At 41.3% G+C, this 17,046-nt stretch overlaps 1 protein-coding gene across 1 annotated transcript in view; it reads right to left on the reverse strand.

The window, feature by feature from the left end:
* Positions 1-16,368, reverse strand: part of Wnt2 (Wnt family member 2) — a 44,749-nt gene extending 28,381 nt beyond the window's left edge. The window contains exons 1-3 of the mRNA XM_052173279.1: positions 15,950-16,368; positions 13,633-13,859; positions 8,701-8,978 (exon numbers count right to left, since the gene is read on the reverse strand). Of these exons, the coding sequence (XP_052029239.1) occupies positions 8,701-8,978; positions 13,633-13,859; positions 15,950-16,032 (588 nt within the window). The 5' untranslated portion in view covers positions 16,033-16,368. The remainder of the gene's footprint in view (positions 1-8,700; positions 8,979-13,632; positions 13,860-15,949) is intronic.
* Between the last annotated feature and the right edge of the window lie 678 nt (positions 16,369-17,046).

Below are 17,046 nucleotides of genomic sequence, written 5' to 3' on the forward strand. Positions count from 1 at the left end.
CTATGGGTCATCTAAATTGTCAGGCGACATAACGAAGCTAATTGAATGATATACATATATGTATGTATGTGATGTGCAAATATTACACTATTTTATGTCAGGAATTTAAGCATCTCAGATTCAAATATCCACCGACAATACAGAAATTAGTTGGCTGTATAAGCTGAAGGATAATAGTACTGTTAACTACTGTTCATCGTACAGTCAAGTCAGTGACTTCTCAGTGATGTCTCAGGCTTGAATTTTATGTTACCGAATGCCACACCTTTCTGTCATGAAGGATGTCCTTGGAATGAAGCACTAACTTCATAGCTGTGGCCTAGCATCATGTCCTCCTACTCCAAACACACTTTCCTAGGTGCCTTGGTTTTTCTTGGTCCGATCATTCTCCCTTTCTGCTTATAGTACATTCTTAACTCCTTTAAGGTGCACAGAGGATGCATTTTCTGAATTCTTGCATGTCTAAAAGGTCTTACTTCAGCCTTCACATTTGATTAATAGCTTGGCTGGGTATAGAATTCTGGATTGGAAATAATTTTCTCTCAAGTTTGAAGGTGTAGCCCTGCAGGCTTTCAGCCTCCAGTGTTGCAGACAGGAGCTGCGGCATCTCACTGATTCTTTTAATATGTTTTTGGGGGTGGGGGTTGGCTTTTGTCTTACTTTATTTTTTCTTGCATAAAAATTTATCAAATCCTTCCCATGTTTTTGGTGTTCTGAGATATCACACCTTAGGAATTTTTCTCATTAACCCTTGCTGACAGTTATCAGCCTCTTTTCAACCTAGACTGGTATACTTTAACGTTGAAATATTCACTTCAATTTCTGCTTTTCTATACCTCTTGTAGTCTTTATGCTATTCTAACTCATTCACAGACCTTGAAAATCCATCCTCTATGCCTTTTTAATTTTAAGGAGGAAGACCAAAGTGTGGATACTTCTGAGAGGCTCTGCCAGTGACTGACAAATACAGAGGCTGATGTTCACAGCCAACTATTGCACTGAGCACAGGGTCCCCAATTGAGGAGCTAGAGAAAGGGCCCAAGGAGCTGAAGGGGTTTGCAGCCTCATAGGAGGAACAGCAATATGAACCAATCAGTATACCCAGAGCTCCCAGGGACTAAACCACCAACCAAGGAGTACACAAGTCGGGACCCATGGCTCCAGCTGCATATGTAGCAGAGGATGGCCTTGTCAGACATCAATGAGAGGAGATGCCCTTGGTCCTGCAAAGGGTAGATGTCCTAGTGTAGGGGAAGGCCAGGACAGGGAAGCAGGAGAAGGTGGGTTGGTTGGTGATCAGGGGGAGAGGGATAAGGGGTTTTCAGAGGGGAAACCAGGAAAGGGGATAGCATTTGAAATATAAATAAAGAAAATATCTAATTAAAAAGTTTGTTCTCAAAGAATTTTCTTTCTTTCTTCTTGAGGGGGAAAATCCCACATTATGGTAACATTTCTGTTTCTTTTCTCCCCTTGTTCTTTTTTCCCTCATTGGGAAGTTTTATGCATTTTTAAAGGGATTTTTTGCTTGTTTTTTTTTTATTTTTGTTTTTTTTACTCAGTCTTATTTTCTACTTTTAGAATTTAACACTTTAAACTCACTTTTATAAAAAGGAATTATAGATGTTAGCAATCTACACATCAGAGACAAAATTCTGAATGTTAAAAGAGAGAAAGAACTATAGCAGGCTATGCTTGCATTGCGTAGAAGAGTCCAGTTTCTATTTCTTTGCCCAGCCCGCTACCAGAGTATAGTGAAGAGGCATAAGATTCATTAGTTTCTCCTTTTGTGTCAGACCATGTTAGCATTTTAGAGTAGCTATTTTACTCAGCCTACACACGCATAAAAGGTTTATCATTATCAATCCCTTACAGAAGAGGATGCTGAATACCCTAGAGGCAGAGACCCTCAGCCAGGCTGGACAGGACACCCAAGGCTTCACACTAAGGCCATTCCTACTCTTCTAATCCCGGGATCTCTGAAGCCCCATGTACATGTTCCTTAGGTTTAGCGAGTCCTACACTTTCTGACATGTAATGTCTGCATCTTTGAGTATGTTCTGAAAAGACTTATGTTGTCAACTGTAAGAACAAACTTCTCTCAAGGACAAAGCTTCCTACATCAGCCTTTATGAGAACTGAGCAGAAGGACTTGTTACGGTGGCTTCCTCAGATTTCCTTAAAAATATATAAGAATTTTTGAGCATGTATTTTGCTAAGCTTATGAACGCTGAATTGTGTCATACTAATTATTTTCCAATAAAAAAAGGCCATCTACTTTATGCCATATAAAATGTTTGCCAATGATCAATTGGCCTTGCCTTAGAAATCAAATACATAATTCATTCCTGGTCTTTACTTGCTGAGTGCTTATGAACTAAAGCACTTGAAGACATGTCAGTGCTACAGTTTTTTAGTTAGCTCTATTCCACAAAGCAGCTAACATATTTTGGGTCCTATCAGTTTTCCTGAGGAAACACACATTAAAAACACATTATTTAATTTCCAGATTGGCTCAGAGCCAAGTGCATTTATTACCAATTAAATCCTTTTGACAGACCCACATCTCTAAGATAGGAGTTACTGAAGACTGAAACAATTTATATCTTTCAACTATATATGTGCTGGAGCTAGGGAAGCAAGCGATGTTTATTAGAAAAGGTGCACTTGGTTAGCTTAGGAAAACATTTATTAAGTTCAATAAGGCACTATGATTTCTTCAGATCTTTCGTCTACTAAAAACAGTGACTGTAGGTGGGCTGGCTTAACTAGAAAATATAAGGTGTGCCATTCGTATTTATGGGCCTTAACATTACCATATACACACAATAATTCTAGCTGACAAATGATGCAGCTCTAACATACATTTTGTAATAATAGAACCTTCGTGGAGCTGGAAATCAGCCTGTTAAAAGTTACCCGCTGTTTGAGAGCTTTCATTTTGACTGGGTTTAGATTCATATGCTATAAGGAGACAGAGAGTGTAACAAATGCATACTAACTTGGGTCTTAATGAGACAGAGGCTGGACGCTTACTCTTGAGTTCTCAGAATCTGAGCTTTTTAATGTTATGAAGTAAGGCGAGTGACTAGAAAGCATGGATCTGCTAAAAGATGCTCAGGGTTGTTCGTGGGAAGGCCAGGATGATGAGGAGGTGAGCACGGTTTGGTTTCATCCCTCCCTTGCCCATTGATATGCTTTACTTTTAGAGTGGGGTTTCCTTTTCATAGTATTCCAGCTCTCTAAAATCAGAACCATTATTTTCTTGTTACCTATTTCAGGTGATAATGGGGAGGGGTGTGTGTGTCTGTTTTTGTTTTTTTTTTTTTTTGTTTGTTTGTTTGTTTGGTTTTTTTTTTTTTTTTTTTTTTTTTTTTTTAGTATCTTTATTAGAACTTCAATTTTCACCTTAAGGTTCTACTTACAAGTTACACAATGTGGATTTTCTGTTTGCTTTAGCAGCATTTCCTGTGGGTGAACTAAGGGCTTGCTGTGGCCCAGCTCTCCAGTGGGCCATCTTCAGGGCCTTGGTACTCTTATTAGTCTTTGGCTGGTGCTTGAGCAGAATGCTGGAGTCCTTCACTCCAGAAGGCCCTGCCCTACAAAATGCAGGGTACCAACTGAAGTAGGCTTTTTCAGATCACTTCAGTTCTGACTGCCCTATTATATTTATGTCTCCTCATATGTAAAATGTAATAATAATGGTACCTAACTTTTTGGTTTCTTGATACCTGGTGCGTATGTGTTAGTATCTTGTTTCCTGCCTTGTTTCCTGTGGCAGCACCTGTCCAAAGCTGTGTTCAATATTAGAGAATCTTGCTTTCCATATTGCCTCAGCCAAGCTGACATTTATAGCTAGGAATTCCTCATAGACAATATTAATCTTTATCATTACAAATATCCACACAACACAGTTGCCACATGTTCTGCTTTACAATTCCTTAATATCAGAAAGCAAACTCTAACAGTCCTGACATTTATACTTAAAGCTAATCATGAAATTTAAGGAGCTAGAAGAAATCCTGCAGTTTTCCTAATAAATCTATTTTTAATCAACAATTCAGATATATTATAAAAGGTTTGAACCCTGATACTCATTACTCTTTTGAAGCGAACTTAAAAGGCATAAAGATTGAACTCAAGAATTGAGTGTCTTTCCAGTGACAACCAAATATCTCAGCATAGTATTTGTTTCTAGATCTGGCAAAGATACGTGTCCAACTTTTTCTCCCACCAAGTCTGTCGGTGGCTCCTCCACGAAAGCAGAAGCTTGGTCATCTCCCACCTTTATGCCTTACATTCCATTAATCCTGATGGCACATCTCTATGGGAAATATTTTATCTCCACCGTGTGTGTGTGTGTGTGTGTGTGTGTGTGTGTGAGTGTGTAATATTTATCTTCCCAGCTTACAGACCTTACTCTGGTATGCCACTTGGACGTAGCTTGTCTTGTACTTAAGTACCACCATTTTTCTGACTAAAATTTAGTTTCCTGTGGCCATGTACTTTTTTTTCTATTCTTTTTCTTATCTGACTCAGTACTCCCAAATGTGTTTGCCCATGGAGTTTGACAAGTTCCCTTTTGAACTAAGTAATCCAGTCACATGTAGTGCGTTCAGACTTGCGGGGTGACTTGTTGAAATTCTGTGAATCTCTCAAATGAAATCAAATTGGTTAAGCTGAATCTACCATGACCCATGGCATGTTTTCAATATAAAGACAATATTTCCTTGCTAAAATCAACTGTTCCCTAAGCGCCTTCTTTGTGGAAAAAAAAAAAGATGTCTTTTAGTGTGTGGAGTTATGTCCTGGTTTTCAATTCTATTCCATTCACCACAGTTTCTGTTTTTATTACAATACAATATTATGGTAGTTTATTACAACACCATATTGCTTTTTATTACTATAACTTTGAGGTAAACTTGAAGTCTAGGATGTGATAGACACAACAAGGTTGAACACAAAGTCTCACCTCTAACTAAGAAGGTGTTTGCAATTGCTATGTCCTGGGAGAGGGAAAATCAGTTTTCTTTGATGTACTGACACTGGGCATCTCAACAGGACTCCAGGATTCTCATACTCAGGAATCGTTGACAAGTACAAAATGGTCTCTACATTTTATTTTTTGTTGTTGTTGGCTTTTTTGGTTTTGATTTATTTTTGTTCTTTGAAAGGAGAGAAATAACAAAATTGAGTGAATGGGGTGGAGAAGGAATTGGAGGGTTGGAATTTATGAACAAAATAGACTGTATGAAAAAAAACTTTAAAGTAAAAAAAGAATTAAACAAAAACAATGACTAACCTCATGTTCCCTGTAGAAAGTCTCTAAGATAAAGCTACACAAGGGAAAATGTCATCAGAAAAGCCACATTCCAAGGACAGAAACTTCTGTTTCTTGTGCTTTTTAGTTTTTAAAAGAAATATAGAAATACTGTTTGTTTTTCTAGAGAATTCAAAAATACAGACAATGTAAAGCTCTGGACAATGCCTATAGGTAGACACAGCCGTGTTTGAACCTCAAGCCCAGCATCTCATTATCTGGTGATCCTGGGTTAGTCCCCTTATCTCCTTAAGGGGGATTATTTCACCTGAAAATTAGAAATACTCATGCTACTTTTTGTGTCTATTAAGATTTATTTAGGAAGACTCTATTATAAAACACTTCAAAAGATCTTTAAATTAGCACAACTAAGCCCATTTTATTAGGGCATTAGATTGTACAGAAGATGAGTCTGTAGACAGAATAACTGATTAAATCTTATATAACAGTTTGGGTTGGGTTTTGACCAGCTTCTTTTATCTGAGTTATAAACAACTTTGACTTTACTGATGTGTAAAAGATGTTTGCCGAGTACCTACAACACATGAGGGGCCCGAACTGTTTACTTATATTTTTCATACCTATTTCACTTAACATCTCATCTGACTAAACCAGTGAGTCTATTATTAATTTCCATGTTCTTTCTGTTTTCACCATAACAAGAGACATGTTTTGTAAGTATGTGTAAAGATTTCTGTTACGGAAATTCATATTCTTATGGACATTTCTAGACTTGTTGGAGGGCAGTATTTGATTAGATTGATATTCTAATTTAAATTTGCCTAGGGAAGTTTAATGAACTTGAGATTATTTCATCTTTGAGGAGAATTATAACTAAAAGCCCTTTGCAAGCTCAAGAATGAGAACAAATGGCGGCTTTTGACCAGTTGTCGTTTGCTGGTCATTCACTAAAACTTAATCTCAGTAGAGCTTGCAGCTCTTCGTAGTGTGCCTTCTTCAGAGCTACAAAGAGTGGCCTGGGGAAGCTGTGAGAGAAAAGTCTTATACTCAATGAACTTAGTTTCTAGCTCTATTTGGAAGCAGTAGACTCAGTGTATAGCAGATCTCAAGTGAACTTGAAAGAAAAAAAAAACATCGATAAAAATCTCTTAGAAACGGTTAAAATGAATGATAATGCAAATTTAGATGGTATTACAAAGTAGAAACACGTGAGGGTGCTCTGTCCAGCTGTCATAATAAATTAATTAAGCTTTAGTTATTAGGGGAAATTGAGACGGAAATTGGGGGAAATGTGGACTGCAGGCAGCGTTGGGTTGTGACTTAGCATTGCCTAACCAGGTATGTCTTGGGACAAATGACCTTTCTTTTGAATAAAATTCGTTATCCTTCTCACCGCCATCATTACTCTCAGTTTTGAAAGGTAGCTAGTGCTCAGATCAAACAATTTGGGAAAGGCTAAAAATTCAACAGAAGTTAAAAATAGAGCTATTGTTGCTCTCAACCCTGTGAGGCCGGGCATTTCCAGTTGGAAACTTTGCTTAGGAGGACTGCCCAGCCTGTTCTCATTTTTATTCCACAGATCTTCTGCTGGTAAGAAGGGGGAGTAAGGACTGGGGGGGGTCTAATGACCACAAGAAGAGAATTAGAGACGCATGTTTATCTCAATACATTTGCTCTCATTAAAGTTCATATTCGCTGACATCACGCCTCTCCTTGAGAAAGTCTGCTCACCCACCATTAATTAAAGCCACATTTTAAAAAGTCAGTGTGTGCACTCTTATCCCAATCAAAAGTAGCCTCGGAAGTTTGGAGGAGTAGGCAGGAGAATATCTGAGGCCTAACAGCTGTTCACCTCTATGCAGTGAACAATCACCTGATTTACATTAAAACACTTATTTATGTAGGACCTAGCATATAATAGCTAAGACCTACTACTTTGAAGATTAGAGCTATTCAATGTCTAATGACATAAGAACATTCTTTTGGACACCATGTAGTGTCATATAGCCTATCTTTCTAAATAGAGGAATCAAGTTAAAATACCCCCATTCAAATAAGTAGGGCACTGGGATTTAAGACACCATACTCTATAACTTACATGTGCTCTATTGACGGCAAAACAAAGACCAGTATAGATTCTTTTTATATAAATCATTGCACAAACAACAGTTGCCAACTGTCGGATTTCACAGCCTCTGTCTATGTTCTTGGCAGTAGTCGTGATTAAGTTCACAACTTCATGTAAATAAAGTTTGTGGATATTTAAGTCCAAAAGTATGATTTGTAAACAACTCAGGTCACACTCCATTTTTTTTTGCCAAGTAAGATTCCCTTTCCCCCAACTTCTTTTTTAAATGAGATTTTCTCTTTTGGGGAGCCCAGTCAAAGCATCTCACCCAAGTTGATCTGTCGTTTTTTTTTCCATCTCCTTTTTCATATCAGTTCCTCCTCCACATCTTTCAATTTTATGCTGATCTTTCTTTACAAATAAATTTCAGGCATATTTTATGTTTTATTGACAAAAGACAATTTTGGCTCTCTGTTTCCTTTGGCAATTAGATTGTCTTAGAGTGATTAAGCGCAAATATTTGTTTATCTCATCCAGCTTCTGCTTCCTGTCCAAAGACACAGATAACAACATTCTGCTTCTCCTGTTATTCCTGTCAAGCTGCCGCCTAAACAGTCCTACCTTATTCATGCATCTGAACATAGATATTGAAGCAGTTTAGTCCTAGGGTGAAGAACCCTGGCCCAGGAGTTAAACCTGTGGTCTATCCTGAGATCTGGAACAATTCTTGGTGAGCAACTCAGGGGACTTCAGTTCCCTCATCCACCAAATGGGTCTTTGAAGGTTATTGAAGACTAGACTCCTCTAGACAAGTACAAGGTTCATCGGTATGAAAGGATTAGGTGTCTCTTTAGCTCTCTTACTCAGCCAGTACAAAACCTGAAAAGGAGGCTTTATAGCTAGTGCTAAATCTGGCTCCAAAAGAGAGTACCCCTGAATTTAGGAGAATCCAACCCATCATGCCTGGTGAATTGTGTTCATGGAGTATCTGGAAGAAGATATGATGGGTACCAATGCTCCATACAAGTATTCAAAATGCTATTGCTACACGGGATGAAGAACAAACTGGCTGGTGATAGCTCTTGTCTGGATGCTACACTAACCAGGAGGACTACAATACTTGACTGCTCAAAGCAATGGTGGACTTCTTGAGCACAGCTGTGGGAAAGAAGGTGGGGCATGGGTGGGTATCTCGGCACAGTTGGTGGTACTCTTTAGAACAAGTGATCCTGGGCCAGAGAGTCAATGGGAAGCTCTGATTGCACAGCATTTCATTAACTAGGAAATCTTAAGACCTGTCTCAGTGAGTCACAAGACCACAGGGTCCTCAGCTGAGCAGGGTAGCAGGCCATACCTTCCTTCCAGCTCTGTTGTTGTGAAGATTCATCAGGGCTCTGGCATCCTTGCCTTTCCTTTCCTTGGCATCTACAAATGCTCGGGCGAATTTGATCCCGTAGTCAATATTGTCACTGCAGCCACCCCAGTCGAAGGTGCCCTTGCTGTCCTTGGCGCTTCCTTTCTTCTTTGGATCACAAGAACAGGACTTTAGCTCTCCTTGGCTACAGGCCCTGGTGATGGCAAATACAACGCCAGCTGAAGAGATGGCGTAAACAAAGGCCGATTCCCGACTACCTGAAACAAAAATGCCTTTCTTAAAAGCAGTCAGAAAGCATCTCTCCAAGTGTTCTTTATGGCTTTCATATGGTGAATTGCTTGGTATTTCACCTCCTATGGTTCTAGATCCCAGGCAATTTCTTTAGTATGAATCCCTTAAATTTAGTGGAGAATTTGGTCCATTTGAGTATCTAGTTGTCAACTCTTCCTTAACACAGAGTAGAAAAGATGAAAGATAGCCTCGCACCCAGTTTCAGCAAACCACATTTACCCCCAAACTCTAGATGTCCCAGAAGAATAGAGCTGGCATGAGCCACCTTAGTTTCTCCATCTGTAAGATAGTCTGAATTCTACAGTTCTATCATTCATTCCATTGTAAGGTTTAGAAGCCATGATATCGCAGCTTGGAGAAAAAATAAAACAAACTGTCAAGATAGACACTATTGGGTGTGATTGAAGCCTTGGTTACTCCAAAGAATGGGATGAAAGAATGCTTGAACCCCAAAGTTGAAGGCCACAACAAATAAATATACTTCCAAACCTCTAGGCATTACTGAGGACACTAAGGCAAGTTTAACTTACCAGGAATGAAATACTGAAATCTAGGAAATATTGGGGCTAGGGAGGGAGGAGAATCCAGTCAGCTGCCAGCCCCTGGCATTGACACTGGACCGCTGGCTTGCCATCAGCTGTCATGAGTAATTGAAAGATTGTTGAAGGTGACACTCAATATCCTTGAGTTGCACCCTGTGTCTGACTACTAAGGTGATTTTCCTTTCCTCTGGAACACCTGCACTAATCATTGGTATCGGGTCAGAGACAGTGAAAAGCTTTTGCTTTGGTTTTTCTGGAAGGAAACAAATTTACCGCCTATAATTAGACTTGGGCAAGAACCCTTTGGGGGCTTTCTTAGACTTGTTCTTTATTAGAGAGCAGCCTACTTTCACTTACAGGCTGAGAGGTACATATTTCAGTGCAATAACTACATTAAATTATTTTAATAATCTGTAGTAACTCATAACACCGTGTTGTGGTGGAGTGACAGATATAAGGCTCTTTAGGGTCTGGGTGCACCTCATTTTTCAAGTGGAACTGTATTTCATTGTTACTAGCATGGTCTTTTATTAATGGTTGCTGCAGCAAATATATTAACAATCAAAATAGAAGCGGGGCGAGCTGATGCCAGGGCAAGGCAGAAAGCAGAGAAGCATTTGGCGATTCAATCTGTCAAGACTAGCGTGACTTTTTGAACCACACAGCTGGGAGAGCAGCCTACTTTTCCGCCTGGAGGCTTTGCTCGTTTCCATGTGCCACTCATTGCTACAACTTACTGTGCATCCCTTGCGAAATTTGCTTTGCTAGTCTCATTATTAAAAACCATTACTAAAAATCTACACAATATTAATTGGCACTTATGTCAGCTATTGAGGAGTCTCTCTCTCTCTCTCTCTCTCTCTCTCTCTCTCTCTCTCTCTCTCTCTCTCTCTCTCTCTCTCTCCAAAACTCTAGCCATCCAAAAGGGAAAGGATTATTTCTAGGGATAATCATCACTTAGATGGATATTTGCCTCAGGTAGCAAGTCATGCCGTTGAGACTCTGGTCTCAAGGTCTGTGGGCTTATAGGAACTGTTTCAAAAGCCCCCAGCTAAGGCGGTAAGGCTCACACATGGGTGAAAAAGAATACTGAGAGATGATGACTAATCTGGCTTAATTTTACCTACTGGCTTTTAGATAAATAACACCTTCATTATATATTCATTTTTATCATTTTGAAATAGTCCTTGCCGATAGTTGTCTGCTTTATTATTTAAAGTCATATTTATAGATACCATATACGAGAAATGTATATACGTGCTTAATGTATTTACCACTAATCTTATGGTGGTAAGTTTGAGCAAGAAATTTTGTTAAGTGGGGAAAAGCAGGGGAGACGTGGACATAGCATATTAGGGACACCCAGTATTTTGAAAGCACCCAAGAGGTTTTTGAGATGCATAAATCATCCACATGTAACTTGTAAATAATCACATTGACCTGCTGACTCATCCAAAAAAAAAAAAAAAACAAACCACCAGTACTTTTCTATAATTCTATAATTCTAAAACAAAAATTCCAAAGGAAAATTTATTATTTGTTGTTAGTCAAACACATTCATTAATAATATTTACTTAAATAAAGATGTTGCACATGACTTTTTTGTTTTGCCTCCAGATGTTGCAGTAACATGCAGATATGGACTGGAGATGTTTTCAATTAAGTATTTTAGATGATTCACTAAAGTGTTATGTGTGAAATAGTAGCACATTGCAAGAGCTGGCTTCATAACAAACCAAAATTTGATCATGGGCTTCTTAGAAAAACCGATTCTTTTTCAGGTCATCACAATTGAAATTAAATCCTAATCTAAAATGCTGATTTGGATGCTTCCTGGTGTGCTACTGCTGAAACTACTGTCCTTTCAGGATGGAGATGAATCAGCAATGACAATTGGGTGGGGAGACAGGGTTTGGTCAATTTTACCTGGGAAGGTAAAACCCAGAGCTAGAGTTTCTTGAGGTCCATGGATTGTCCAACTCTTAAAAAACCAACAAACAAGAAAAAGCAAACCCATTTTCTTTTATCTTCTACCTACTACTGTCTTGTCTTCCGTTGTCTTTTCCCCTTGAAGCCTCCAAGGATGTAGTCTTGGAAGTCTCTCTTTGTTTTTTAACCTATTCTAGAATTTTAGCCGTATCTACTTAAAAGACTGTTTGGATTTGGGTTTTTCCTCTACCTGTAAAAGAGTAAATTCCAATTGTTTTAAAAAGTTATTCTGTTTTACTCTGGGACTCTAGGACACATGCTGTCAGTGGTCTCCGCTTCCCTGTAGTCATGGGGGTTTTAGTCGCAATGATAACCTCTCTCCATCCATCTACCCTTCATCTTCCCTGATCATCAAAAGGTACATCTAGGTTTCTAGCAGAGAATTCTTCACAACCCTAGATTGAAATTTCCCTCTGCGTAATTAACTGTACGAAGTCCTTGGATCACTTCATTGGAATTTCATGATTATTTCCAGGCTGGTAGCCCAAATTCAGCCCCTCTGCAAACCAATACAGAATCATCACTGACAGTCGCTGGGATCTGCAGAGATGTCTGGAAAGAAGCTGGCTTTCTGTGAAGGGTGGAAAGAAACCGTGTGGTGGGAGGGTTTAAAGCTCTGAGTGTCCCAGCAAAGGGCCCAGCATCATCGGTAGGAAGGACCAGCTGGAATCTCTTATTTACCCGAGGCCTCGGACTAAGTCAGTTTACTCAGTTTTCTCCTGTCACCTTCTTGTCTCTCTTAGTAACCCTGCAACATATTCTCTGAATGAACCCTCAGCTCTGGAAGAGATGCCATCTTCTGGATCATTTATTGTGTCCTGTTAGGTCAGTGGCACGGCTCAGCAAGAAAAGAGTCATCAGTGAAAAGAGAACCACCTCACCTCCACACGCCCCACCTCTGTCCAGTCATAAGAATACATTTTTAAAAGTTTAAATTGCTTCTTTTCATCGGTGATTTCAAGGCTGTTTTTTTCTTTGTTTTTTTTTTTTTTCACCCCTCCATAAGCAAAGGACTTTATGGACCAACAGGTTAACCTTGTATACATGAGAAGCTCCTCAAATTTAATATAACTGGAAAGTATTGATCTCTATTTTAATGAGGGAAAACCTACAGACAATACAGTCTGTGATGGTGAATTGCCACGGACATTTGCAAATTTTCATTGACAAGGTCCAGCACTAATTGATTTACTGGTGAACTACCCTCGGAGAAGTCTGAAAATTCCACGAAGCTGACATTTGCTATTACCCTTTCAAAAATTTGCGATGTCATATCGAAACTCTAAAAGGAATGCATAAGAGTATAGTTCTTAAAATGAGAGAAATGGATTGCAGAATATCGCACAAATTAACTTTAGGGAGACTCTTATGAGTGAGAGGACTACGCCCTTGGGGGATTTTTAGAGACATTCATTTATGCATTTGGCCTCATAAAACCCTAGGGCTACACAGATGACATGACAGAAACACCCTCTGTTAAGCATTACCAAGTGCACAGCCTGGACGATTTTCTTGGGAATGGGAGGGTGGGCAAATCAAGTATGGGGTTCTGTCTCCGTCTTTGCACATAAACTGTTGTATCTCTAGTCAAACTTCCCACTAACAAATGGGTAGAGCTATTCTTGAAGAAGGCTTCTCTCACCAGTTTAGTGCATGACTATTACTTGAAAGTAAAAATTGATTTTAATTCATTTTCTCTGATTATATGCTAATAGACCACTATCTTTGACTTTCTTTTGATATCCAGACACTGATGACCCTTACTACCTAATTAGGAAAGTTTTAAGTCTCCAAGAGAAAAAGAAATCTCTGTATTTAAAATCATTAGTCTTCTTTCATAAATAACTCCATTGTCTAAAAACCTATGCTGGAAAAGTGATAGGTTCTCACTACAAGTTTATCTAGTCATTCATCATAACAAATGAATGAGACCTAAAACAAACGGGCATCAATCAGAGTGCAGGCTAGTCCCTACCCTTGTGGGATTTACATTCTATGGAAAATACAGAACAGAGTGCCATTGAGGATGGGGAGGGCGCGAGGGGGCTTTGAGTACAGGTGCAGGGAGGGCCAGGAGAAGGAGACTCACTTCGGAGGAGGACCCGGCCAAAGAGGCTATGATCTCTGTCCAGGGTGTTGCAGTTCCAGCGATGCTGGCGGAACTGGTGCTGGCACTCTGCCGTCCACTCAGCCACACCCAGGCCGATGGCACGCATCACATCTGGGTGTCGGTGGCACAGCTGACGCTGCCGGCTCACCAGGCCTGGCACATTGTCACACATCACCCTGGAGGAGCCACCTGTAGCTCTCATGTACCTGGGAGAGACCGACAGAAAGGCAAAGTTGATGTTAACAGACAGGCCAGACATGGTGTTCCCGGGATCCTGGCCCCAAAGCACTATTTGAGGATGGATTGCTTATTCCCTGGAAACATTAGAAGGCAGGGGTGATTTGATTGTCTTTCAGTGCAGAAGCAGGCAAGACCAACGACCTGGTCGAAGCTACTCCCCAATACAATGATGATTATCTCCCAAAGCTGGGGCCACCAAAGGATGCCTTGGATAGGGAGACAAAGGCAGTGGTAATGTGAAGATGAGGACTTGAAGGGGGTGGGGCACGTGTGTTTGGGAGAACACAGAGAGAATTTCAAAGAAGATTGCTTTCAGTGATGCCATATGTCTGCCTTTGGCTTTAGAGGAAGTTGACCTTTAGAAGTTCTTCACTCCCATTTGTTGATCCTAAATGTCTTCAAAAACAGCCAGCATGAATCCTATTAGCACCTGCTGGGATCTAATGTGACATTCTTCTTACAAACATGCTATTCTTTCCATACTCGAGAATCCTCAAAGCGGTTTCCTTTTCTGACTCTTTTTGGCATTTATAGAAACTTTTGGGGAGAGGAAAAAAATTCTTTCTATTGTTATCACAAGCACTAAATAGTTGAAAAAAATCAGCATTATTGCTCCATAAAGTATTTTTTGAAAAGAAACTTTAACAACAACAACAACAACAAAAAAAAAACAAAAACCCTACATCTTCGTCTCTAGGCAGATGTTCTCCACTCGTTGTGAGGCTTCGAAAAGGTACCGTTCATACAGCCCACGCTGCCATAGGCATCTCTTGAAAGTGACCAAACAAGGAGAATATCTTTTTTTTTGTATTCCCATTATTTTGTATGATCATAAAATCATTGCAGCTGTGACTTACAAAAAATATATTTAAGTGACAGCTGAGAGACAGTGTGATGAAATGCCCGGCAGTAAATAATGTTTATACACACATGGAAACAGAAATAATCATTTTATTGAAAAATGATCAGTCTGCTAAATCAATCTTTGATCCTGTGGCAGTAAGGTCAAGCCTAAAGGCCTTCCTGTTCAACGAGCTTAGAAAGGAGCTGACCCCCCCCCCCCACACACACACACCATCAGTGCTGTGCTGTTTCTCTCAGGCACTCCGGTATCTAAATAGTCAATTGATTTTGTCCTGTACTGTATTTGGCTAAGATCCTCACTGTTGTCACATACAAAAGAATGCTTATCTCCCTCCCTCCTCTCTCTCTCTCTCTCTCTCTCTCTCTCTCTCTCTCTCTCTCTCTCTCTCTCTCTCTGTGTGTGTGTGTGTGTGTGCTCGCGTATGCGAGTGTGTGTATGTTATCAGAATACTTGAGAATCTGCTCTGGAACTTTATGTACAGGAAAGTTTCAGAGCTCAGAACTCCATCCCTAGATTGACAGAGTATGCCCATAGTAAATCACACATCAGCACACAGAGAGGCAGCAGCAGTTACACATTAGGAAGACAGTTTTGAGCAGGCTAGCAAAATGGGTACCTCAGTCCCAGGAGTTTTATATCAAGGCACTAGTTCCTACCTGGAGGCTGCTTCACTGGGGTGAAGCACCAGGAATGCAGAAGGACAGGAAATAATACAAAATCACAGGCTTCAGGTTCTACAACTCCAACAGCCTGGATTGATTTCTCATGAGGTCTCGGGGGTTGGGGTGGCAGTTGTAGTTTTCAAGGTGAATTCACACACACACACACACACACACACACACACACACACACACACACACACACACGTCGCTGCTAGAAGCGCAGTCTAGCTCATCTCTCCATGGAATAAGGGATTGGCTGCTTTTGCTGTCACTCAGCTGGCTCCAAACAAGCAAACATTAAATCTCTCATTTGTACGGCATGTGAATTGTTTTGGAGTTGTCAAAGCTAAAATGGGTTTTTGAGAAAAGCAAAGGGGTTCAGCTTAGGATGCTGTGATACGACTCGGTTGTTCCAGAATCCCCAACTGCCAGGACTGGGAAACAGCCAGGGAGGGTCTCTACGACCAGTAGGGTCCCCACTCCCATCTCCAAAAATCCATCAGCACCGCGCCCATATGCGGGGACTTACCACCATGAAGAGCTGACCTCAGGGGTGAGCCAGGTCAAGAGCAGAGGGAGCCAGAGCCAGATTCCACCGAGAGGGACGTTCATATTAACCCCCTTGCGTCTACATCAGGTCAGACTCCGTGTGCGGGCGCCATGCGTGCCCGGAGCAGAAGCGCTCAGCTCCGGGAGCGCCTCGTCACGGCTGCCGGCGCCTCTGCGCCCCCGCCCCCCCCGCCGCTCGCGTCTGCGGCTAGTGGTGAGACTCACTGATAAAGTTTCAAAAGACGAGCCCAGCGAGCGATAAAGGGCAGCCGGGGCCGCCTCGCCCACAACCAATTCCCCAGGCGCTGCGAGCGCAGGCAGCCCAGGGCTCTGCGTGCCTCCCGCGCACCCTGTCCTTTCGGTTCCCCTCTAGGCGCAGCCAAAGAAGGGGGCGCCTGCGCCGGGCGGGGGCGTGGGGGGCACTGGGTTTTATAGAAGAGTGGAAGAAACGATGGCAAAAGCTATCTCCGTGTGAGGAGGGGCAGAGGAGGTTGACAAACCTCGGAGTAGCCTGGAGCATTGTAGAAGCAAAAGCACCTTTTGGGAAGTTCCTAGCCAGGGAACCACAGTGTGCTAGGGCCACCACTAGAACCTAGACTCAGTTTTGTCAAGCCTAACAGTTTCTGGTAAACTGAAGTCCCTGATCGAGCAATATCTTGTGCATGGGTGGGGGAGGGTGGGGTGAGGAGATAAATTGCCCATAGGATACAAGAAACCAAAAATGATTTCCAGCTCATTGCTTTCAGCGCTGGAGATACTCCTGGGAATTGGGAGCTGCAGTGTTTGACCACACAGTGCCTGACCAGGTTGAGAAGGAAAGCCTAGGCCTCGGAAATGAAGACCTATGGCCCCGATTCCTGTGTTCCTTACGTGAAGGGAGTAGGCGAGAGAGGCTGGGACCCAGGAGATCTCAAGCAACAGTTTCAGTCTAAGCGCCCTTGGGAAGGTGCGGCTTTTTGCGCGCACACACAGCTCGTCCTTAGGCTGTTGAGGGAGTGCAATAGATCACAGAGGGGCTCCCAGGCAGCCAGGAATCTGCTCCCTGGCTTGGATTGCGTCTCTCCAGGCAGGGTGTCC

This window comes from Apodemus sylvaticus, chromosome 2 (assembly GCF_947179515.1).
Source record: "Apodemus sylvaticus chromosome 2, mApoSyl1.1, whole genome shotgun sequence".
In the NCBI taxonomy this organism is placed as follows: Eukaryota; Metazoa; Chordata; class Mammalia; order Rodentia; family Muridae; genus Apodemus; species Apodemus sylvaticus.